We start from the raw sequence: 26,557 nt of genomic DNA, 5'->3' as shown, positions 1-26,557 counted from the left end.
AAATTTTACATTTCTAATTGCTTATTATCTTTCTTTTTCTCCTAGATTGTAAGCTCCATGAGGGTAAGGATTTTTTATTGTGGTAAAATAAATATAACATGAAATTTACCATTTTAACCATTTTTCGGTGTGCAGTTTAGTGGCATTTAAGTACATTCACATTGTTGTATAGTCATCACCACCATCCATCTCCAGAACATTTTCATCTTCCCCAACTGAAAATCTATACCCATTAAACTATACTTGTCTGTTTCCCTCTCCCCTCAGGGAACCACTATTCTGTTTTCTGTCTCTATGAATTTGACTACTCTAAGTGCTTCACGTAAGTGGAATCATATATAAAGGATCATATTTATCCTTTTGTGTCTGGCTTATTTCATTTAGCATAATGTCTTCAAGTTTCATATAATTTGTAGAATGTATCAGAATTTCATTCCTCTTTAAGGCTGAATAATTTTCCATAGTATGCATATAACACATTTTGTTTATCCAGTCATCATTCACCCGTCAATGGACATTTGGGTTGTTTCCACCTTTTGGCTATTGTGAATAATGCTATAAACATGGGTGTACAAATATCTCTTTTAGACCCTGATTTCAATTCTTTTGGATATATACCCAGAAGTGAGATTGTCGGGTCATACGGTAACTCTATGTTTAATTTTTTAGGAACTGCCATACTAGAATGTACTTTTTAGCTCAGAAATTCTATGATTCAATGAGGGCCTCTAGGGGCCCATGAAGAAATGTGTCTTTGATGATTGTCCAAAGCAGGGTTGGACATTTGCCCAGGGCTGCCAGGACTTACTCTCAGCACTCAATACAGGACAAATGGCAACAGGGTCTGTTGGAGTAGATTTTCCTCTCCTGTCCGACACTAGCCAGACAGGAACCACCGAAGCCATTTCTCCCATCTCCCAATTAACTCTCCTTTGATATATTTCAAAGACATGGAATTCAAAATACTGACCCTGAATGAATGAATAATACTGTCATTTAACTGTATAAATATCCTAAAATGGACAGAAAAAGAAAAGGAGGAAATGAAACTGGTAATTTGTCTGATGAGAACATTTCCAAAGTATTTTAAAAATCATGGTTTTGAAGTAAAACATAAATTACAATTTTGGGAAAAAAATGTAGAACAAACTCATCACGTAAAAATACTCTCGCTTTTGCCTGAAAAAAAAACCAAAATGGAAGAAGACATCACAAGCCAGTGTGGACCACTTATCAAACTTTAATTCCATATGATTTGCAAAATATATTTTTATCTTAGACTGAAACTATACTCCCCTGTCACTACCCAATTCAAGTTTAGAAGTTTTGAACAGAATAACAATTATTCCACAACTTTGATGCAGGAAACAGAAGGAAAGAAATTACAAAGTAAAAAAAATTAGATTCTCAAAAGTGAAGATGAATTTCTGAAATGACTGTTTGAAATAATATTGAAAATTTCTCAATGTCCGAAGACACTGCTTTAATCATCTTGGTATTTCCAGGGCTTGGTTCTATAGGTTCTCAGAAATGTGAGTTGTTGAACTAATATGTGCTAAGGAAAGACTACCAAATTTCTCATTTGATGAAGAATCTAGGGCAGAAAGGTAACAGGAAAGAGGACTTCGTCTCATTTTCACTAAGTTCTGTTTATGATATTATTTATCTGAGAAATACATGATCCCTTCTCAGAAGCTGGCTGGCCACTGACCGTATCACATGCACGTGGGTGCAACATCCCCACCCAGAGCAAAAGTACTATGCATGTTTTCCCGCTTATGGCAAAAATTGTAGCCAGTTGTCAAACAAGCATGACAGATGCTTTTGTTCTGAATCATCAGAATGAAATAAAATTCTTTTGCAAGGGATTGCCTTAATAATGCAAATTAAATTCAGAGATGTGAAGGGAAATTTGGTAATTTTATATTCAGAAATATACAAACCATAGGTGTAGGAAGTTCTATTTTGAAAAAAAGAAGTCCAAATTATGTACTGGTATATAAATCCATATATTTATATAAATGCATGGGAGAAAGGTCTGTAAAACTATACATCAACAATTGCCAGTGATTATTTCTGGGTCGAGAAGTGGGATTAGGGTGGGGAGCAAACACTTTTTTACTCCATATACTTCTGTATTATTTTAATTCTTTCCCTATGGGTTTATATTCATGTATTATCTGTATAACTTAAAAAGAAAAAAATCACATTCAATGAAAAAGTTGATGTTAGTTAAAGGAGGTAATTTAAATGATGTCTCACAAAATTACCATGCAATGAGGCTAATAGTTATAGTTTTAAACGTTATTTTTCTCTTTTACCTTCCTGAGTTCAAAAACTTTGCTCTAGGGTGGGCGTGGAGTGGCAATGGGGTAGACATTAGACTGTTATAAGAATACAAAGAGGAAGACTAAGGTAAGAAGGAATTCATTTTTTAACTGCCAAAATTGTATTATACAGCACAACACCTTGCAAGCAAAGCTTTTGTCTTGAGAAAGGATTTTCTAAATTTCTTTACCTCCCTTTAGTCTATCAACCCCTGAGCATGGAGAACTTCCATTAGAGACCTGTGGTGTGGAGGGGATGGCAGCTATATCAGTTCTACAGTTGGTAGGGAGAATATAACATAGAAGAAGTAAAAGAGAAGAATTTTCAGTTCTGGCAGGGCAGATTGTGGAGAGAAGGAGAGAGATAAGTGTGACGTCATCAGAAGTGGGCCCTGACTTCCTTATATTTGGACTTCAGCTTGGGGAAGGGGGAGTATATTAGATTAAATATGGTAACATGGAGGGCAGTGGTGACCCTTAGGAAGGAGATCCACTCCTAGGTGGCTCTCTGCACCAGTACAGGGCAGCCAATTTAGTTAAAAGCACAGCTCGGAGGCAAGCAGAGGAGGTATAAGGCTCAGCTCCCATGGGCCACCCTTGTCCCTGTAATGGAGGGACAGGAGGAGGGAGAAGAAGCTGAGGTTCTTGCTGGACAGCTTTTCAGAGAAATCACTGTAGTGGGGAGGAGCTCTGTCCAGTATGCAGCAGAGAGAACCGACCCAGCTAGGCTTCAGAGGGGGCCACAGCACCAGTGGGTGCTGAGTTGCAGTCAGATTGCCAGGTAAGAGCTATGCACACAGTGCCTGGAAAATAAGCAACATCACCCTTAACTTTAGCTGAGAGGGTGATAAGCAAGCAAAGGACATTATCCCTTAGGCAAGAAGACACTCCCTCTCACCCCGCTACCCCCATGCATGATGCTTTTCCACAACCACAAGGAAACAGGACCCACTTCCTCATGCCCCCAAATGCCACCTTAGAGAGATAAGCATGGGAGGGGGTAAGAGGAAGAACCTTTTTATTCAAATGAGAGGTTGTTTCCTAAACGTACTACTCAAATGATCAGATGGGATTAAATTTAAATAAGGACTCAGTTAATTTCCCCCTTACTAACCAGTGGTTAGTTGTTCACAAGGAGTTCTAGACAAAATGATGGTGCATTTTCTCTGTAAAGCTGAGTTGTAATGTGAAATTTTGTAATCTTACAATAAGTGAAAAATAATGATAATGATAGAGAATAAAACTATCCCGAACAAGAAGACCTGGGGAGAGAAAGAAATCTTGTCCTAATAAAAAGAGAGTCTTACTAAGATTCACACAGCAAAAGGCAGAGGGTGGGGAGTTGACTGAGGCAGGGTATCAGGACATTTTGCATGTGAAGGCTGAAATCTAATCACACACAGTGGACTGTAGTGTCTCTTGGTGCATATATGCTTGTAAATTTCTTACGTGAAAACTGTTCAGATATTGTACCAGCTTGCTGTTCTGTGTTGCCATTAAAGAAGAGAGTGAGACTTGCCCATTAACCTTCAGGTGACAGAGACTCTGGGATGCTCTCACAACCAGTGTCTCTGCCCTGAGACAGGGACTGAAAAGCCCATCCCTTCAGAAGCCATTCTAGGGCCAGTTGTTCCAACCCCTCATCCAAAATCCAGTTCTGTTCCATGGTGGTGGTGCAGAGCCCAGACTCCGGAGCCAGACTCTTCTCCTTACTAGCTTTGTGTCGTTAGGCAAGTTACATAACCTCTCTGTGACCTAATTCGGAATAATAATAAGAGCATCTATTTCTAAGGGATGTTTAGTGTGATCAACCATCCCTATTTGCCTGGGACTGAGGTGGCTTCAGGGATTTGAAATTTTTGGTGCTAAAACTGGGAAAGACCTGGACAAGCCAAAAGGAATTGGTCACCCTGGTTAACGTGAGCATAAAATGGGTTAATTTAAGTGAGATTTTCAGACAGAAGTGTGCTCAGCACAGAGCAAGTGCTTAACAATGTTTCTTTGATCATCATCATGATCGTTATTACAACTACGACTATTGTATATGGGGAAAGAAATCAGCCCTCAGCCAGGAGGGCTGCTATAATGCTGTTTGTTTAAAAAAATTATTTATTTATTTTTATTTTTTATTTTTTGGCCACTCCTGGCGGCATGCGGGATCTCAGTTCTGCGACCAGGGATCAAACCCATGCCCCCTGCAGTGGAAGCAGAGTCTTAACCACTGGACTGCCAGGGAAGCCCCAACCATAATGCTGTTTTGATTAGAGAAAAGGGGATCCTAACGACCCTTGGAATCGCTAGGTCTCTTAGTGTCCTGAAATTTTCACCTAATTGCTTATTTCAAAAAGAACTTAATAAAAAGCTAATATGTGCAGGCTGAAATAAAATTCTATACAACTGAAATAAATTTCTCTGGGGACATGACAGAAGAAGATCTAGCAAGAAAGAAGATCCCGTAACAGTGCTTGAAGCCATTCACTTGGTCTCTCCAAAATCCTTCAAAGTTCTAGTACTTCAAGTGGTAAGCAAGTGAGGCTTTTGATGTTGGTGCTATTTTGAGGCTCAGTAGCATAGTCATGTAGCAAGAACACCACCAGGAAGCTCTAACGAAAGGCCTAACATTTTGCTGTATTCAAAGCATCCTAAGTAAGAAGATGACTTTCTTGCAGCAAAAAAAGGGAAAAATAGCTAACATTGATTGGTTGGTTATTATATGTTGGGCACTGTTCTAAAAGCTTTTTGTGTGTTTTGCCCCTTTATGTTCACAACAATCCTGTGATGTAGATACGTCCAGTTTAGAAGAAGAATTTGAGACTCAAAGATGTTGTGATTTACTATGTGTGATTCAAGCAGCAACTAATAATAGTTGAAGTCAAAGAGGATTTAATTTATACCTAAGTATTTTCAATTATATAAATCCTATTATAAATTGTGTATCAATTTCATTTGCACAGTATTTAGACTTGTTGATAGTTTGTTTTCAGTTTTGATTGTGGTTTTGATCTGTATAGTACAATTGGATGAGTTATGTGGCACAGTCTCATTCATGCTCAAACCTCTCTTGAGGTAAGCCCACGTGATTGACCTATGAAATTCAAACTCAAGATACCACTGTTCCCCAGTGGGAACCACCCAAACTGAAAGCATAGCAATCAAGGAAATAAGTCAAGGAAATAAGTCAAGGAAATAAATTGCCTCTGTCAAGTTAGCCTGGGAAACCAGAAAGTCTATAGCAGAAGTGAATGTCATAATCATAAAATTATTTTTCTATAAATCAATGTTACACATGACAGAGGTCACTATATCTTTGAAAGCCTTAGTTTCATCCATTGCTTCTTTCAAGTTGTGTTTAAGTGTAATTTGTTTCATTCCTATGCGACCTAAAATCCAGTGAGGATGACATTAATCATCACAGTTAACATTAAACAGAGTCAACGTTTTTACTGTTTCTGGTTAATTAATTATTTCTACCTTCTTTTTCTTATTGCTGTCCAGAGAAGTTACATCATAAAAGAGAGTAGCAATGTCATTCAGCTTCCAGAAACTCAACTTTCTGGTTGTAAATTTGAAACAGCTGGTTATATATTTTGTCCTATAGAGGAAGACAAAAAGATCTATTGAAGAACCAAAGTGAGGGTTAACAGTCGAATTCTCCCTGCCTCAGTTGGCTATTTCCCAATAGTACAGCGGGTAACATAAACTTTGGGGTGAGAAGATGATCAACATTCATTCAACAGAGGCTGCAGGAGTGGCCTCTTGGCCTGCCCCCAGAACTCTGGCATCTCAAAAATTTGCCTTATGCGGGAAATCTGATGCCAGATTCCAGTTAAAAAAATCCTGAAGTCCCAGAGCTAGAAGGGTTTTGAATAGTAGTTTCTCTAAGACAGAAGTGCAGTGGAACCAGTTCAGGAAGCTATTCTTTTCCTTAATATCTTGAGATTCAAATCTCTTAGAAGCATGGCAAAGTGGACAGTTCAATTTCCTCCCATGTATTTAGATGATAATGGCTTCATTTTGAAATTAGAGTACTTCTACACTGACAAGCTTCTACACCGCATGAGTTCAGAGGGTGTCATTCACAAAGGCCACAGTGTAAATGGTGCCCTTCTGGAGGTGGGCAATGCAGAGGCCTCGCAATGCAGCACAAGCGAGCCTCACTCCTCAGACAGTGTGATTTGGGATTGTGTGGAGATCCCTGGAGGAGGCTGACATTTTATTTTAGTTAGTTTCTTCTCACCTATCACTTCTTACCCCATTCTCTGTGCTTATGATATTCTTTACTTCTCTCAGCTCCCTGCATGCTTCATGGCTAAGTCCCTGATTTATGACTCAACCAAATCTGACTTAGCTTACTATGTCTAGCCCCTGGAATGCAAGACTGGGGAAAAGAGAGAGATTTGAGAAACTGCATGTAACTCTTGTTCCAACAGAAGACTGCAAAGGGCCACAGGATACCTCTGACCACAGCCAGCGGCGTTGCACAGCACAGTGAATTTGCACTGAAAGAGAACTGTACTTCTTGTAGTTCTTTCATGATATGTGTATGTTCAATGGTAATTAAACCACTGATTTAATTGATTACCTGGTAATCAAATACATAATACAGGCAATAGAAATATGCTTGGGGGGCTTCCCTGGTGGCGCAGTGGTTGAGAATCTGCCTGCCAATGCAGGGGACACGGGTTCGAGCCCTGGTCTGGGAAGATCCCACATGCCGCGGAGCAACTAGGCCCGTGAGCCACAATTACTGAGCCTGTGCGTCTGGAGCCTGTGCTCCGCAACAAGACAGGCCGCGATAATGAGAGGCCCGTGCACGGCGATGAAGAGTGGCCCCCGCTTGCCGCAACTAGAGAAAGCCCTCGCGCAGAAACGAAGACCCAACACAGCCATAAATAAAAATAAATAAATAAATAAATAAATATGCTTGTACTTTGCAGATTTGAATAAAAATTATCTGTTCTTTAAGAACTGAAACTTTATCAACATTGTTCTGGGAGCCTGAGAACATGCTGCCGTAAGCACATCAGCTTTATTATCACAGGACAACATTAGCTCACCCTATAGCACAGCAGCTAATGGTACAGACTCTGTTGCTAGACAACCTGGGATCAAATCTCAGGTCTACCACCAGCAAATTATGTGGTCTGAGGCAAATTTTGTTTTCACTTCCATATTTCAGTTTCCGCATTTGTAATTTAGGAGTAATACTTGCTCAGGGTAGAGTAAAGCATTTAAAATGGTGCCTAGCACATTGTGCTTGTTGCTACTAGTAGCACAGAGAGATTAACTCAGAACCATGCTATAATTATTGAGTACTTGCTGCTTATTAAGTATGGAGTTTGTCACAGAATGTGTAGTCATATATTTTTTTAAAAAATTTTAATTGTAAAACACGTGACATAAAATTTACCATTTTAACCATTTTAAAGTATATAATTCAGTGGCATTAAGTACATTTATGATGTGAAACCATCACCTCTATCTAGTTCCAGAACTTTTTCATTACTCCAAATGGAAACCCTTACCTATTAAGTAGTCAATCTCCTTCCCCTTAGTCTCTGGCAACCACAAATCTGCGTTTTGTTTCTACGGATCTGCCTATTCTGGATATTTCATATAAATGGAGTCGTATATATGTGGCCTTTTGTGTCTGACTTCTTTCATTTAGCATAATGTTCATCCAAGAGGTAACATGTATCAGTATTCATTCTTTTTGATGACTACTTAATATTCCACTGTTGGATATGCTACATTTTGTTATCTATTCAATGTCAATCATTGATAGACACTTTGGTTGTTTCCAGCTTTTGGTTTTTGTGACTAGAGATGCTATGAACATTTATGCAGTGTATGTATTTGTTTGAATACTTATTTTCAGTTCTTTTGGGTATATACCTGGAGATGGAACTGCTGGATCATAAGGTAATTCTATGTTTAACTTCTTGAGGGATGGTCACATATTTTTAACAATGATTTCCTTGTTCTTATAATGTCCAACTTTAAAAACAAAACTGCAGGGACTTCCCTGGTGGTCCAGTGGTTAAGACTTTGTGCTCCTAAGGCAGGGGGCACGGGTTCGATCCCTGGTCGGGGAACTAACATCCCACATGACATGCAGCGCAGCCAAAAAATAAAATTAAAAAAAAAAAACTGCCATATTAATTGTGAAAGAGATGTACCTAAATAACGACTTTTGCAGTCACTTTCCTGGTCCCCTGATTGTGCAGACAGATGAGTAGCTACCCTTATGAATACTACTCAAACAGGAGTCATTTCTGATTGCATGACTGACTGCTCATAATTGCAGAAGAAGGTTATTGTGGCAACGTCATTCATATTTGTGGGTTAATTTCAATATTGTTTCTAATATTTCCAGCCAATACTCCACCCAAAGTAAGAATAATGAAATATAACTTATGAAATGAATTTAAAATTGAACTTATCTTTAAGTGACCCCATTGACATGTTTATTACTTCTCCAGCGAATTTTTGGTAACCACTAGAAAGAGTGCACCTTCCAACAACAGTGATGAGTCTGACTCAGCCCTAGGAGGAGGAACCTGAACACTTACAAAACCTCCAGGGGAAGTTCATTTGGAAGAACTCAACTGTTTCCTACCATGTACTCTTGATGGTAGCCAAATACAAGTTAGATGTCCAAACAGTAAGGATACAAAATAGTCAACAGCAATATGATCAGAAACAAATCTGGGATATTTTCATAGGAGCTAGTACAATTTGCACACATGAAAGTAATTTTGAAACTTATATGCATTTTAAATTAAATACACACATATATAGATGTATGTGTGTGTGTGTGTATATATATATATATTTTTTTTTTTTTTTTTGCATGATGCAAATGTAGTTGATTTCTGGCAACGATAAAGAGTCACTCTGTGGTCACACTGAGTCAGTGGAAGCCCATGTGTTATAAATAAACATTTGGCTCTACCTAGCAGAGATATATCAAAAGTTGTACGGAGGCAAACAAGGCAGGCAAGCCCTGATCCCCTGCAGGTACCATGCCATGTGCTACCAATTACTTTACAATTCTGCAAAATGTATAACAGCAACCAGATTTAGGGCACAGGAAATTTTAGGAAATTTTATTATTAAACTCCACTAAAATGGGTCTGTTCACGTTTTTCCCCTGAGGAAAGGAGGATGAGCCTAAGGTTGTCTACACGTAAGTCATCTACCTCATTCCTCTCTCAGTTGGCATTTCTGAACTAAAGCATTCTGGCCTCACTGTCACCTGGCAGCCTTAATAAAACACTCTTAAGAGAGTGATATGTATTTACCAAGAGGTTCGATGATGTCAGATAGGTTGTTGCAAGTTGCACGGGACCTCCACACAGTATATATGTACTGTCTCAAACTTTTTTTTTAAAATAAATTTATGTATTTTTTATTTATTTTTGGCTGCATTGGGTCTTTGTTGCTGCGTGTGGGCTTTCTCTAGTTGTGGCGAGCGGGGGCTACTCTTCGCTGCGGTGCGCAGGCATCTCATTGCGGTGGCTTCTCTTGTTGCAGAGCACGGGCTCTAGGCACGCGGGTTTCAGTAGTTGTGTCTCGCGGGCTCTAGAGTGCAGGATCAGTAGTTGTGGTGCACGGGCTTAGTTGCTCCGTGGCATGTGGGATCTTCCTGGACCAGGGCTCGAACCCGTGTCCCCTGCATTGGCAGGCAGATTCTTAATCACTGTGCCACCAGGGAAGTCCCTGTCTCTAACTCTTTGATGCTCTTGCAAGAAGTGGCCTTTAGCAACTCCTAACTGAGCCTGGCTTTCCTAAGATGTCCACTAGGAAATCTATTTTGATTTCATAATCATGTATCTGACATGGGAAAACTAGGGAGAATCTTATTTCATTTGCTGCTGCTCAATGAGGTTTCGCTGAATAGAAAGCAACTAATTTTGTGCAGCCAGTTCTGAGATATACTATGAATATGGAAGCTAATTTTAGAACGTTAATTCTAGACTTAAGGGAAACTCAATACTGTAGGCCACAAGTATAACTGAAAGCCTCTGAGGAAGGTATTTTCATATGAACTGTACTCTTAGAGCATAAATTCTGAAAGATGTTAGAGATTAGTTGCCATTGATGCAGTTGCTGTGACCATATGAATAGCTGGTGAGCTTGAAGAAGGTTGATTTCACTTGATATCCTGCACCAGGGAAATATCTAACAACATCATCATCAACAAATACTTTGGAGATTTATCAAGTATGGGGCATTGGGCTGGGTACTGAAACTATAAAAAGACTCATTGAGACTCTTACAACTTAAAAAGAGATATTAGGAATATACGAATATTAAAAAAAAAAGAAAAAGCAATCCAAGGTAAAGTACAAGATGAACAGTACCTGCCATCACTGAGGACAGAGAAAGTAAGACTTGATCTAGACATGATGAATGGTGGCCCTAGAGAAATGGAGCGGAGCGCGCCTAGAGGAGCAATGATGCGGGCAAAAGCAGGGAGGGGGGATGAAAATGGCACGTCCAAAAAGGCAGTGTGGGATGGACAGACAGCAACAAGGTCATGTATCCAGGGTTGAGTCCTGACTCTGCCACCCACTGGCCGTATTACCATATACCTATATGACCTTCTCTTTTCTCATCTATAAAGTGAGGACGATGATCACTAGACGGTATATGCTTTTCATCAGGATTAAATAAAAACAATTATTCGCTTATCCTTTTATTCAACAAACGTTCATTATGCAACATAAAGATGCTCAGTAAAGTTAGCTATTCTTACCCACAATGAGTCAACCCATTTGGAAAGAGCAAGTCCATGTGGGAAATTATTAGAGCCGGAAACTAGAGGGATAAGCCACATCAAATACAAATAGCAGTCACCATCAATTTACAGCCCCTCGATACCATCACTGATACAAAGACAAACCAATTGAAGAAATCAAACAATGGTCTAGTTCTAATATTTATCATCTGTACATTGCTTTGTTCAATAATTTACAATGATTCTCTATTTTCTTGTTTGTTTTTAAGAGGGTAGGGGGTTAGCTGTAAAGAAGGTAGTCAAAATAGAAGCTGTAAAAATAAAATCCAAAATATCCAGACATACAAAGGTTAGATTGGGCTAATAGAGCTCCTAATAAAAATTTGTTTTTCTAAGCAGTAAAAAAAATATATTAAAAGGGGTTTAATACAGTATAGATATAGACTCATAGGAATTTTCAAAAGGTCATTCATTCAACATGTGCTTACTGAGCTCCTACAGTATAGACATTGAATATACAGTAAATGTGCTACCAATTTTATCTAGTGGATACAAACAATAAAGAATAATGCACAAAAATACAAGTGTGTTAAGTACTATGAAGGAAAAAGAAGATGGAAAAACCCCAAAGAACAATATGGGAACAGCTAATTTAGACTGGGGTGGGGGTCAGAGAGAGCTGCTCTGAGGAAGCAACGTTTGTGTTGAGACTTCTAGGACAGGCAGGGGTGAGCAAAGTGAAGGGTGAGGGCAGAATGGTCCAGCTTTGGGCCCTGTGGTGGGAAAGAACCTTGGCTATGGGGCTGATGTACACAGTCCTCAAAGACCACGCTGGTTCTGGTAGCCTAGTTTTTTCTTTTTAAATGTGTGTAAACCTTGACCACGATAGATGACTTCAAAGCTAACTTGGTCTGGATTACCTCTAAGATCCGTTGGCAACTCTCGGAATAGAACTTTGAAAACTCCATATTTTTGGCTGCAGGAGTAGTCTAATTCTCAAGCATATATAGAAGGATGACTTACAAAAGACCCTGCAGCTTCAAGAGACTGCATTCACAAAAAGCAACTCAAATCGGACCGTGAATTTACAAGAAACCATGGGACTATGCTGTGCTCCAAGAATAAAATGGTAATAAAGAGTATAACAAAAGGTGGTAGAGGTAATTTTATTTCCTTATTAAGTTTATAACTCCTCCTCTCTGCTTGAACCACTTGCACCTGGCTCAGAGTGAGATGGCCAAAGCTCTTCCTGCAGGTCCAACATGGCAAATGACCACTCTTTTACCTCTCTCTGATCTTGCTGAGTCAGCATTTCCCCAAATACAATTATCACTTAAATCCAAGGGTAAAAGTTGCAGGTTGTCTGCACATGTCCTTACAGATGGTCCTGGGTATGTGGGTGCCTCAGGTATCCACATTAATGTAAAATCTAGTAGGCGGAGACCAGAGGCCACCGTGAGCAGGCAGCATCTGGTGGGCAGTGATGGCAGAGCTAAAGCTCTACCACCAGGAAGGGTTCACGGCTCCTTAAACTCCATGCCTTTTCTAACCCCTGTGGAAAGGAGGGGCTGCTGAATTTGATTTGATTTTAATTTTACCTTCTGCCCAAACTGAAGATCAGTGACCAGCCCCTTCCCCTAATCACCTCTATCAATATTATGACACCTTATGCTCAGGAAAATGCTCTCTGAGAAGCTGCCGGGGAAAAGCCCAAAGTCTGTGTGTATGGGGTCTCAGGGGTGTTTTTTCTTTGACGTTCTCAAAGAAAGTAGACCAAACTAAAGAATGAAAGGGATGTGCATGGGAGAAGTAAATGCAAATACAATGAACTGAGACAGGAGACAAGAACATCAAAGAGAGGGAGAGGATAGGAAGATTCATTATGAGAAAAGGAAGTCAAATCAAAGGAAACACAATAATGGGACAGTGTTAGTAATAACACAAGAAATCCAATGTTTTTCCCTCTGAATAGAGCAAACAGGACCTGAATATAACTAGTGTCTGTTTTGGGACAAAAGAGAAAACAGAGCACGAAAAGGGTCTATCTCAAAACAAAACAAAACAAAACAAAAAAAACTAAGTCAACTTTTTTTTTTTTTTCATCAATTCTCTAAATACTCTGCTGGGAAAAGGAGATGGGAGTTCTTGGCTCGGAGTTACTGAAGCTTGTTATATATGACCCCAGTGACCCTTGAAGTTTGCATCTGTCACAACAGAACACACGGCTTCCTAACACACTGCCTTTGTCCGCCAGACTCATGCAGGGCTGTGGAGTGAGACACCCGAATAAGCCCATCTGGGGCCATAGCTACCAGCCTCCCTCAGTCTGAGCTTCCTTCTGTGGACAGAGACCCAGACTAGCAAATCTGCACCCAGAAGCCTCCTTTCTGCCATTTCTTGTCTTCCGACTTTCTGCCCCTTCCTTCCTCACATGATGGAAACTCATCAATGGGTACTAGAAGGGACCCCGCAAATATGAGCAAATTGTTCCCTTGGGTCTCAGAGAGAAGGCCGAAGGGAAAGCGTTTCAGAAGAGCTTAATAGCTCTAAAAGCACTAGCAGTTAAACTGCTAGTTCTTCTTGGCACTATTCTTCTCATTCCAAAAGCCCACTGAATACCAAAACGTTTACAGTTGGAGTCAAGACCTCCTCCCCCACCCTCAGCCAATTACTTTGAGTTTTACAAATAAGCAAAGTGTGGCAGCTCTGGCAGTGACTGCATCAGGTTCTGCCCAACTTTCCTGAGAAGCAGTTTGCTGCCTCCAGCCCTACCTAGATCACTAGAGCTCAGCAGAACTGTACAAGATTCCTCTCATGTGGCACCTCCCTTGGACCACAAATGATATTACCCAGGCACCGTTTACTGCCAAGTTTGCATCTCCTTTACTTGGCCAAACCTTTTGTTGACATCCTTTGTCTGCTGTCTTCTCCATTCTCCTAAGTTTATACCTTTTAATTCCTTTATTGTGATTTATGTGGCATTTTAGTGGTAGCGGAGATAAACATGTGTTCAACCAGCCATGTTTACTGGAAGTCTTGTGTGTATAAGGGATGGGGGAAGGGTCAGAAACCCTTAAACTGAATCTAAACTCTAGGTGAATGTGACAGCCAGTAAAAATTGACTGTCTAGAACAAGGCTTGATAAACTACAGCTGTTGGTCAAGTCTGACTCACTGCTTGTATAAATAAAGTTTTATTGGAACTCATTCATGCCCATCCACATATATATTACCTATGGATGCTTTTACCCTACAGTGACAGAGTTGAGTAGTTGCAGCAGAGACCTCATCGACTGTCTCTGTCCAAAAATATTTACTACCTGGCCTTTTACAGAAAGTTTGCCAACCTCTAGTCTAGCATGCAAGCTGGTAACAATGATTAATATTGCTAGGCTTGATGTAAATATTTTTCTATGTTTCAAATTGTTTGAAGAATGTTAAAGTTTTTTGAATTATTACATTTAATCTTAGCCTCAAAGGGAATGCCGCAGCCAGGAAAGAAATATATTTTACTAAGGTATGGCAAAAAAATATCCTTTTAAAGAAAGGTACTGATCTAGATTCAATATCTTGTATCTGATATAGCTGTGAGATAAATGTTATTCATAGAGGGAAATCTGACAATTCTTCACATACTAAATTCATGTTAGTTGACTAGCAGGTTTGTTGTTCCCGGTGCTTCAACAAAAATATTCCATTTAGAAGATTATCCTGCTTAAATTCTGTAGCAAAAGGTAGTTATAATTACACATTGCTGGCTTAAATTGTTAAATTGTACTCTTAGATTAGTCCACAATTTTCAAACCTAAATGTTCACCATCTGATTAAAAAGTGAATCATCTTTGAAAAATAGCCCTTCCCGAAAAGGTCAAAATATTTTCCAATATAGTCCTGGAAGGAAATACATAAAATTTCTAACAGTGGTAAAATGGTAAGATTAAGGATGATTTTCTTTACTCCTTTCTCTACTTGGCAAATTTTTATAGTGAACATTATGCTTTTATAACTGTAAAAAGTTAACTTCTCTAGGAATTTTTTCCACTAGGAAATGGATTAGAATTGGGTTGTGCTATTGGTTGATAAATTCAATTAATCTACCAGCTGTCACAAAATTATCACAGTGGGCTAGCCTTCTGAAGGATAAGTGATGAAGTTAAGTTTGTTTTATACATAAAATAATTTCAGGCAATCATAGTCTCAGAGGTGCAAAATACTCAGAAACTAAGAATTGTGTCTGAAAAACATCCATTGGATATAAATAAATAGGCAGCTTTCTCCAGCTCACATGTCCCATTTTTAGTCTGAAGAATAAGATCATTTTCCCTGCAGGTGACACAGGCTGTGGAACTGTTCTGGGGAGAAGTCTTCACCTCGTCCACTGCTCAGCCCATGCCTTTCCTATATACGGGCGGTGGGGCACCGTGGGGAGTTACGCTGTGCCCTCACCCACCTCACCCCTTTTTTCCTACAGATGAAAATCCACATGTAATTAATGTCCATGATAGCTGGAGCCTGCAACATGAATACTGATTGAATTTGAGTTAAAAATACTAAAAGCTTTTAGGAGTAATGCTTTTTAGATGCGTATCTCACTTAATTCTCAAATATGCAATGAATTGGCCATTATTGTGGAAGAGAGACTCCTGGCCCTAACTCTGGCTGCCTGAGCGCATGCTTCTAACAGCTCTACCCCACAGCCTCACTCCTGCACTTTCCCCTCTAACTGTATGAATAACTATAAAGAAGCTCATTTATCTAAATAGAACAATGAGCAGTTTTCACTAATTCAGTATTTTCTTCAATCTATCAAATGTTTTGAAAAATACCATGTACATATTGCCAGCAAATGATTAACCATTTTGCCTCTTTTTTAATGCTGAGTTTGAGATCTAATTTCTTTATTTGTGGCAGTCTCTGTGGGTTTTCAACCTCTTATGTTGCGTAACAACACAATGAACTTTTCTTAATGAAATATCGGCTATCAACCTAACCGTAAGCGAAAAGTCACATGCACTGTGAAAGCCCACTTGACGAAAAGAGATTCAGTTGCACATTAGTCGTACACACGGCATCTACTAGGTCAGGTTCTGGGCAGGCCTGCTCCTGCTCTTCATTTGTTGGTTCATTTGTCTGTTCATTCATTCATTCACTCATTCATTCAGCTATGTGTGTTGAGCACCTGCTTTGTGCCTGGCACTGTGCTGGGCACTGGGGATAGAGAGGGTCCAGAGCCTGCCGGGCTGTAACAAGATATAGACTCAGACCCCTGTGCTTGCCTGCTTCTCGTCTCAGTCGCTGGGGCTGGAGTGATGCCCTACTCCAGCTCCGTTTCTGGGACTCCAAACCCTGACACCCTCTCACAAGGTGTGTAAGAGTGGGGGACGTTAGATAATGGTTATTGAAACCAGCGCCCTAAAAGCCAAGGTATTGGAAACCTAAAAAAAGGCACCCTGAGTCCTACTCTAGGGTCCAAGGAATCTCTTCAGGCTCCAAGTGGTACTCCTGTCCCACCCTGGACCTGGTCAAGGCCCCCATGGGCTGAGAAGAACATAGCTGATGACCCAGGCTTCTGCTTACCCAGCTGGGAACTTCACGCAAGGGTAGAGAAAGGCTCCAGGAATCCCCTTTTCAGGGCACAAAGAAGCATTTTTGGAAGGTCATTCATCTGATGAAGGCAGTGATATGTGACTTGAGAAGGCCTAAGCTGGCTGCAAGGACTGACTCCAGCTGGACTCATTGCTGCAATGGATTTCTTTCCCTGGTCAGCTGCCCACCAAAGATGTCAACCTTGCCGGTCCTCCTAGGCTGGTGCTGTCAAGCACTGGGCCCTGCACGGGGTGAGCAGGTGTAAAGGCAGCTGAGGGCTCCACTTGCTCTTGGGATACTGAGGACATTCACTGGGGACAGCCCACCGCCACACCACTCTTTAAGTTCTTGTGTCTCCAGACACTCATCTGTCTGGACAATGTCAGCCCCTTCTATTTGGGGGAAAGGGACAAAGAGTGAGAACACAAATAAATGATTTGCTAATAGAAATTATTTGAGGCTCCCCGCAAGAAGGTGGTGATGGTGGTATAGGCTTTGGATTGGAAAAAAGAAGGGGAATTCTTCTCAGACACTTTAAATGATTTATTGTACCTAATCATTAATTTATCATAGGGGTGGTTCCAAGCCCACCTTGACTAGAATGACCAGTCCCGATCTCCCTGTACAAACCTTGACCACAACCAGCTGATTCTATGATTCCATGTCGTCATGTTTTTTTTGTTGTTGTTTATGTTTTTGTTTTTTTTTTTAAATGGTAACTGAGATGGAAGAAAAAGAGTGTGACCAAAACCAGAAAAAGATCTTTGTCTTCAAAAGTCAACAGGGTCAACATTTCAGCAATCTGGGTACATTTCTTAACTATCAGCAAAAGTCATTTCTTGATGAGATTTTTATTATCAGTAAAATACTTCATGTGGATCAGAAGAGTTTACCAAACCATATCTTGATGGATTAAGTGAAAATGAATTTGAAACACATGGATTACATTTCCTTAAAATGTGCATGAGTTTGAAAGTTAACAATAACAATGCTTGACTAAAAAGCATTTGGGAATTTCTTAAGCCCCAAGAGTTTGAAAAACCAGTTTCTCAGTTGAACTTAAATAGGTACCCTTACCCATTAAGGCACTATAATTTACATTAAAGGTATTCACAGGTAACACTTTAACAAACCAAGGATGGCAATATGCTTCATTTTATTCTTTGCTTTGGAAATTGCTTCATGTTTTAGTGCTTTAAATTCTCAAATAAACCCTTAAATTTATATACATACTGAATTACTTTAAGAAGACAGAATAATTCTTCTTGCTGTCACACATAAATTAAAAATCCACAATAATCCAGGGAATGCAAAGTTAACCATGACAAAATTTCTGGAAGCATTAACAAACATCTTAAGTGTTCAATGTACATTTGACATTGGAATTATGGAGACGTCGTACAATATCAATGTTGTAAGAATATAAAGGATGCCTATGCTTGTCTTGATTCTTTTACTATAGATTCCATTATTTTTAAGAGTTCAAAGGCTTTGTTAAAAAAAACAATCAATCAAACAAACATAATAAAACCCCAGGGTATAATTGTATTTATGAAGTGGTGTTACTGTAAAATAAAAATTCAGTAGAAAGACATGATAGGGGATACAGGAATAGTCGTAACTGTCTACTTTTACTGGAAAAGATAGCTTTATTTAAATATTTTCAAGGTTCTTTTTAGAAGAGCTTAGAAAAAATGATATAGATTTAGTAGAGAAAAGATGGTCCAAAGTACAATGACATCAGTTCCAATTAAAAGGAATGAAGGGACTTCCCTGGTGGCGCAGTGGTTAAGAATCCGCATGCCAATGCAGGGTACACGGATTCAATCCCTGGTCTGGGAAGATCCCACATACCTCAGAGAAACTGAGCCTACTGAGCCTGCGCTCTAGAGCCCGCGAGCCACAACTACTGAGCCTGCATGCCATAACTACTGAAGCCCATGCACCTAGAGCCCATACGCTGCAACAAGAGAAGCCACCGCAATAGGACACCTGTGCACCGCAACGTAGAGTAGCCCCCGCTCGCCGCAACTAGAGAAAGCCCACGCGCAACAATGAAGACCCAACACAGCCAAAAATAAATAAATTAATTAATTAATTTAAAAAAAATAAATAAAAGGAATGAAGGCCAAGTGGATTAACCTGTAAATATCAATGATAGGTGTATTCACATACAGATACTTATCTCAACCCATTTTTCAAGGTTTTGCAATTCGGAAAGCATACATTGCCTCCAGCATATTTTTGCTTAATTCTAATTCTATGCATATTTTAAGGGAAATGTAATCCAAATGTTTCTAACTCATTTACACAACTTGACTAAGCATCACTGAAGACATATTTGATACCCAAGGTATTCTGCTTATTAAAATTACCTTCCATGAGGAACTAAATGCCGTGTTCATAAAAATTCAGAAGGTCACACAGTACAAATTCAAACATATACCAAGGAGTAGAGTTTCCGGGCTTCCAAGCTTATTCTTCCTTTTTAAAACTCATATCCTGTGAGAAGAATCAAAGAACTGGAACCACAAATTCAGTGCCATAAACAGTCCAAATGACTGAGCCCCATATCCTTGAGTGTCCTTGAGATGAAAACTCATCTCCTCAATTAAGAGGTAAGCATTAAATGAAGAGTCAATTAATTAAATCACAAAGTCACTGTAAGAAAGAAAATTATATTCTCTACTACTAGGACACTATGGAATTTCTCATTCCTGCAGCAGTACTGCTTCTTAAACTTTAATGTACATATGAATCACCTGAGGGATCTTGTTAAATTGTAGATGCTGATACAGTAGGTCTAAGATGGGCCTGAGAATCCGAATTTCTAAGTCCCCAGGTGATGTCAATGTTGTTGGTCCACAGACCACATTTTGAGAAACAAGGCTCTGTTGCAGAGTTTCTGAGCCATTACTGATATTTGGGGCTGGATAATTCTTTGTTTTAGTGGTGGGGGTGTCGGGGGGCGCCGTCCATTCACTACAGGATGTTTAGCAGCAGCCCTGGCCTCTACCCACTAGATGACAGTAGCACTAGTCTATATGATACTACCATGGTAGATACATCCAAACAATGGAATATTATTCAGTACTAAAAAGAAATGATCGATCAAGCCACAAAAAAGAACACGCAGGAAGCTTAAATGCATATTACTAGGTGACAGAAGCCAATCTGAAAAGGCTACTTGGAAATTAGGGGTTTTGATATGAGAAACAGAATCAGAGTTTCTTCAATGGCATTATGTCTCCTGAATTTATGGCCTATTTTAATGATGGCATAATTGATAATTGATGTGAATATTTCATCTAAAAATGAGTATTTTCCATAAACTATTTTTAAAAGTCCACTGACTCTTTTATTATGAAAAGAAAAAATTGCCTTTTATAATTTCTTACTGGTCTCTAATGTGGACAGGTCAAAAATGTTGACAGAGGAAACCCAGGGACTTGGTGTGCTTTAATTAGCTCTTTTTCACGGACCCCAAGAGGGTCTGCCAATATGTGACATGAGGCTCTGTCTGCTTTAGACAGACTCATCTGCTCTTTGTAAATATGCACCTCTATGGCAATGGACTGTAACACAAATAAATGCCACCAAATTATCAAACACCTGAATTCCTGATTGCCAACTGTGTGATTGCCTACGTTTTTGGAAAAACATTTAAAAATCCTCCATCATCTAAAGTTTGATGGTTAATGTGGAGCAAACAAGAAGAAACCATCTTTTTTCCACCCCCGCCCTTTCCTCTGTCATATCAAAACCCTTTACCCAGCCATATAATCTCTTTCCAGTTTCCTGGCTACCAGCTCTTCATCACCAACAGAGCTCAGAAATATAGATTTGCTCAGTTTTTAAATGAGATTTGATGATATTTAGGGACCATTTTGTTTCCCTACAGGGCACATACTGCCAGTTTCATAATGAAAGTAAATAAAAAAAAATAACATTCACTTTCCTGAAATTTGGTTTGTGGCAAATTGGATTGGAATGTACTCTTCTGCTGGGGACCATCAGTGGCTCAGGACCATTTTGTCCACCACTGTATGCTTTGGAGTAAAGACAGTCCCCAAACAACAATAACAGAAGACTGATAATAATCTCTGAGTATGAGCTTCCCTAAAAAAAAGATAAAAATACTCACTACAGACATAAAAGTATAATGCCATATAGCCTTCTATTTTACAAATAATACATTAAGAAGAATATATTTAAGAATATGAAATATGCCACAGCAGACTACTTCTGCTCTTAGCTATCTCCTCCTTTTCTTCCTCTTTTAATGTGGCTACTTTTAGGGCGAGATATACTGCAAGGCACTCCTATGCGTTTTTTGCTCAATTTATGTACTTACTTTTGCTTCTGTTTATTTTTTAGCACAGTCCCTTTAAATCTATTAGACACATACCCAAGGTGGACACTATATTAGAGGAACTAACCATTTCAAGAGTTTAGTTGACTCATTTCATTTACTGACAGATAATTTCTCCCAATTTCCATACAAAACGTGCTTATCAATCTCACTTTGCACTGTTTCCTAGCTGGATGAATAAACATCTCATCCATAGATAATATCAGGTAAACCAAATGCAAGTATGCAAATAAGCAGCACACTGCTTTGTCCAATAGCACAGTTAGGGCATTTTTCTTTAGTCATTTATTTGAATGTGCAAAGAAAATCAAACTTTTTATTTTTTAACAAGGAAGAGCTTTTGAAAATATAATTAATGAGAAATAAAGTTATCTGATGCCCTCTAGTAGAACAAGTTAGGTTGTGGATTTAAGTGCAGAACATCCTTACCAGTGACATGGTATCTGTCTAGGCCTTGCAGCTACTCTTGGCTGGGGATGAACAAGGGCAGTGACTTGATGTTAACTCAATAGAGGAGTTCAGAAGGGGTCTTTTCAAAAGGACTTGTAGATCTTCCTTTAGCCATATTATTTGGGTGTTTCTCAAGGGCCAATGTAGATTACAGAAAGCAGGATGTGTGTGGCAGGAGAAAGTGAAGGGGAGAACCCTGCCACCATCTTACCGGTCTTCTTTTGATTCAAATCCACTCTGGAGAAATGGGAACTGGTGAGTAGGTCATCCAAGATAAATTCCAAAGCACCAAGAAAAATTCTCTAGAAAATTTTTTCCCTAACAAGTGTTATCCAAACGGGTTCAGTGGACCACTTCGGTGAAATGAGGTTCCAGAGAATTTGTGACATCTTCCTATTTGTTGTTTTCCCTCTCAAATTGTGTGGAAAAACTTTGGGATTTTTCTCTACCTGCATATCTTACAACTCTTCCCATGGGTAAATGATTCTAATCCTAGAATTAAACCAATCTATTCTAAACAAGAAAGAAAGAAACCTCCCCCAGAACCATTAAGTGGATCAGTGTTATCATTATCCTCCAGATTGGACCAACTGAGGAGAAAGAGGTAAAGGACTGGTGTGGGCTTTGTCTCCTCGGTCATCCCAATATGAGGCGGGACTTGACTACATGCAAAATTTCCATAAGGAAGCCTTATTTATAATTAATTATGAAAACAGCACCTGCTTCTTGATATTTACAATGAGCTGTATTTTATTTTTATATATTCTCATATCTGTTCGAGTCAAGAAAAATCAACTCATGTGGGTCTATTAGAGAAAGGACCACATTACCAGCTTTAAAATTAGCTTTCTGCAAGTCAGCCTTGCTGATGTGCTCTACAGATGGGATGTATTTTCACCCAATCAGGAAATACTTCAAAGCGAACCAAAGCAGCATTGATGGGTTCTTGTAAGATTTTATATCTTCCTTTATAGAACTCCAGTGATGGGCCAGATTTTCAAGGATTTATTTCAATATCATGTGCTTTGTTTTTAACCTCTAAATCATTTTTGTTCACATAAATGAATACCAGTGATTCAGATTTTTAAAATACCCCTTGGCAGATGAACAAAATTCCTCTGGTCTTTTATGTAAATATAATCAGGCAGATATTAGACTATCGCTCTGCGCATGAATACATAACTTTCAGTGGCTGGCAAACCTGCTCCTATGCCAGAGGTCAATGGAACCCAGGAGAGAATAACTGACTAGGGAATAACAGGCTTTCATACCCAAAATGAACTGCTGACCCAGCTTCAATAAGACCTGGGGTTTAACAATTTTTCCAGATATGATGATAGATTTGTGCTGATCTATTGCCCATTGCCTGTTCCCACTGTGATCAATATCATGCAGTAATAAGATGGCTGACTGAGGATAAGAATGCTATTTGTGACTTGATTCACCACATACTGAATTCTGCTATACAGTGACTATAAGGCTTCTGTTCTTTCAACATATTTTATTACTGAAGTATTCTGTTGAACCATGTGAAAGTGACGTTTTTGTCAGTCAAAATAAGGAAGTTGAACATCAGTTTTTTTCATATGATTCAAACCAATACAAAAAAGAACTTCTTTAAAGGATTGTTTCGTCATGTCCTTTTAGCACGGACTTTGTAACATCAGTCTAAAGTTATTCTTAATTCTTTGTTGTTGTTCCTGTTCTTATTTCCTGCTGGCTTATTTGTCTTTTTAATGTTGTGGAAGTGGTTTTTATGGTTCTCCTCTTTGTTTCTTGATTACTTTGCATAATTTAGCAAGAAAGACTAAATAGCCCTCTTTTATACTAACAACACATTAAACAGAACACAAATCCTAAGCCTAAATCTTTCTTCAATAAATTTTTAAGGAAAGAAACACAACATTGTTCAGCCGAGTGATCTCATGACAATAAGCAACACTGTGTCAGCCAGATGACTGCTGGAGTTTTGCTGAGTGGTTTACACAATCTGAAATAATAACAGTGTGTCCCCTGCAGTCAGTAACAGTCACTTCTCCGTGGATGTATTTACAGTGAGTCATATAAATCTTCAATCCCTCACTCATATCTCAGTGCAAGGCATTTCCCAGGAACTTCCAGGAAATTACAAAAGCATGAATGAATCCAAAATGTCAACTTAAAAAAATACATTCTCAGTTCTAGGCCATGCTTGGTAGAAAACATGAAAAGAAAAAACTTTTTTTTTTTTTTTTAAGTAAAGATGATGGATTCATTCAATATTTTGGGAAAAAAAAACCCAGGTCACCTAGTTAACTCTCAAACTCCCAAAAGAATTCAAGGCCATAAGAAATATCATTTTGAACAACTAGATGCTTGAAGTAACTCTGCCTGACTTCTTTCACATTTTCACAAGATTAAACCTCACCGTTTAGTACATCTTTAATGATTTAAGCTAAACTTAAAAAAATAAAATAAAAAACTATTCCAGTAGATGAAAATGTATCTAACTTTATATTTGTTACAGACGTCCTCTGTCAAACTGGGAAATTCACTTAACCTTTCTTATATTAAATTCTCCAACATGTGTGTTAAATACATAGATAATTAGTGAAACATTCAATTGTTGAGAGTTTGTGTTAATTCAGTCTTATTGATTTTAGCCATTCTCAAAGTCCCGGTGTACTTAATTATCCAAAACTTATACTGAATATGAGCAATATCACTTCTATTGTTACCATTTCAAAAAAGAGTTTTAAGAAGGCTAATCACTAAATTAATGTAAACACTTTTGAAAATGTCAGATTCCCTAGAGATCACCACACTAAGTGAAGTAAGCCAGACAGAGAGAAAGCCAAATATCATATGGTATCGCTTGTATGTGGAATCTAAAAAAAAGATACAAAATGAACTTATATACAAAACAGAAATAGACCCACAGACATAAGAAAACAAACTTATGGTTACCAAAGGGGAAAGCGGGAGGGAGGGATAAATTAGGAGTTTGGGATTAACATATACACACTAATACATATATATATAATGGATAAACCAACAAGGACCTACTGTATAGTACAGGGAGCTATACTCAATATTTTGTAATAACCTATAAGGGAAAAGACTCTGAAAAAGAATATATGTATATACACACACACACATATATATGTATAACTGAATCACTGCTGTACACCTGAAACTAACACAACATTGTAAATCTACTATACTTCAGTTTTTAAAAAAAGAAAATGTCAGATTCTATACAAACATGCTAAATAGTAATATTTGTCATTACAAAATGCTTGAACCGCCCTTTTCCTTTGGCAGCATGAGAATCCACTTTCCTCTGATATGGATTGGGAGAAGGGAATAGAAAGTAGAGTATGGAAAAACCCTCCTAGTACCTAAACATGAAAGGGGTTGATGGTCAGTGGGTGGGTAAATATAAATTGGATTCCCCGTCCTTCAGCTGTGTTTCTTTCTGGAAGAGAGGCTGCCTGGTTTTTTCCATGCTTTCTATGAGAGCTGAAACCTGTGAAAAGATGTCATGTCCTAGGAGTGGGCAAGGACCTTAACCTAAATCTCAAGGGAAGAACATGGCTGCTGCTTAAGAGTGACTGTAGGAAAGATCTAATTAGCCCAAGAGTGCCTTCAGCCATCCACACCTGCTCAACCCATTGCCAGAAGGGTAAGCCTGCCCTGGGCATTCTGCCATTTTAGTACCTGTGTCTCCAACCCATCATCCTTCCCAGGGCCAGGACTAGGGCACAGAATTTAAAGGAGCCCCAGAAAATTTAGTAGTCAAGATAAATAATATTTTTTAAAATCAAAATTAATACAAAAAGTCCATGATAAACAAAATATCAAAACTGTAAATAAAGACATGATCAATATTACTACTTACCTCCTTTTGCCTCAGCTCATTATGGCTTGGCAAGATGTTGTTACTAATTCTGACTTTACTTAAAATTTTACTGAGCTTTGTTGGCATCTCCTTAAATCGGGCACCTCAGGGAATTTCCGGCCCTGACATTCTTTTCTTACTTTGTCTGTTGTTTTCTGACTAGCTCACACTCTCACTGGCTCCTGACCTTACGTCACCTCCTGACTATGGTTTCGATCTTTTCTTTCGATAGCCTAACCTCCAAGAGATCAGGGAGTGCGTCTGTTTGGTTCATAACTGAACCTTTGGCACAGTGCCTGGCATACGGTAGCTGCTTCATAAATGCTTGTTGAATGAATAGAAGGAAAATCTCTTGGAGCTCAACGCTGCCCATAGCTTTCCTGCATGATTATGTGGATGGAAAATGCCTCTCGTTGGACACCTACCCCAGAGCCTGTTTTGGGGGCCACATATCCCTTTACAGAATGTTCCTGAACACTATGGATGGGAAACCAGAAACAATATATTTTGAGGTTTGAAAAAATCAGAGTTGGTAGATTTAGGTAGATTCAAATGGAATCAAAAAGATGATTAAACTTACTGGGGAAAAAAAAGCAATTAAAATAATGTAAGGGTATTTTCAAATTATCTATTTTGCAAAAGATCCAGAAGGGTATGGCAATTTATATTACTGGAGTTTTGTTTATTTGTTTGTTTTTTCTAGCAATACCTGAAATTTCTTAAGTTTGGTGAATTCAGGTCACTTACCTTCAATGGTACACTGGTCAGGGACTGGAATCTTCTTTCCCATTTCCACAGCATATGCTTTCACTTTACTGAGGTTTTCCTTTAAGTGCAAGTAGAGCTTATCATGGTATTCTACAGGCCTTGAGGTTGTATCTGGAGTTTCTTCCTGATAGTTTTCTTTAACTGTTTCTGGCAAATTCTCAGATTCTATATGTATAATACTTGGGTGTGAAACTGAAGAATTTATCAGTTGTGATCCATCAGTGTCTCCCTTAAAGGGCGACCTGTCATGTCCTTGGCCAAGTGGGTCTATTTCTGAAAGAGAGATGCTGGCTCGCGTATCTCCACTCTCTACAACTTCCCCATCCTCTGAACTCAAGTCATTCGTTAGCGCGGTGTGCAAAGCCAAACTCTTTGACCTACAATACAAACAAAGGGAAGGCTGAGGCAGGTAAAGAAGTTGGGCTACCGTTT

General features: G+C 38.9%; 1 protein-coding gene across 12 annotated transcripts in view; it reads right to left on the bottom strand.

Moving 5' to 3' along the window:
* Positions 1–26,557, bottom strand: part of VEPH1 (ventricular zone expressed PH domain containing 1) — a 291,970-nt gene that overhangs the window by 145,121 nt on the left and 120,292 nt on the right. For all 12 annotated transcript variants that reach the window (XR_009502810.1, XM_059920041.1, XM_059920044.1 and 9 more), the window contains one exon: positions 26,105–26,502. Coding sequence is in view for 11 of the 12 variants with exons in the window: in XM_059920041.1 (XP_059776024.1) it covers positions 26,105–26,502 (398 nt within the window). In the remaining variant the exon portion in view is untranslated. The remainder of the gene's footprint in view (positions 1–26,104; positions 26,503–26,557) is intronic.

Source organism: Balaenoptera ricei, chromosome 4 (genome assembly GCF_028023285.1).
Source record: "Balaenoptera ricei isolate mBalRic1 chromosome 4, mBalRic1.hap2, whole genome shotgun sequence".
Lineage (NCBI taxonomy): Eukaryota > Metazoa > Chordata > Mammalia > Artiodactyla > Balaenopteridae > Balaenoptera > Balaenoptera ricei.
The sequence above is the reverse complement of the archived record's forward strand: the minus strand, read 5'-3'. Positions and strand labels throughout refer to the sequence as shown.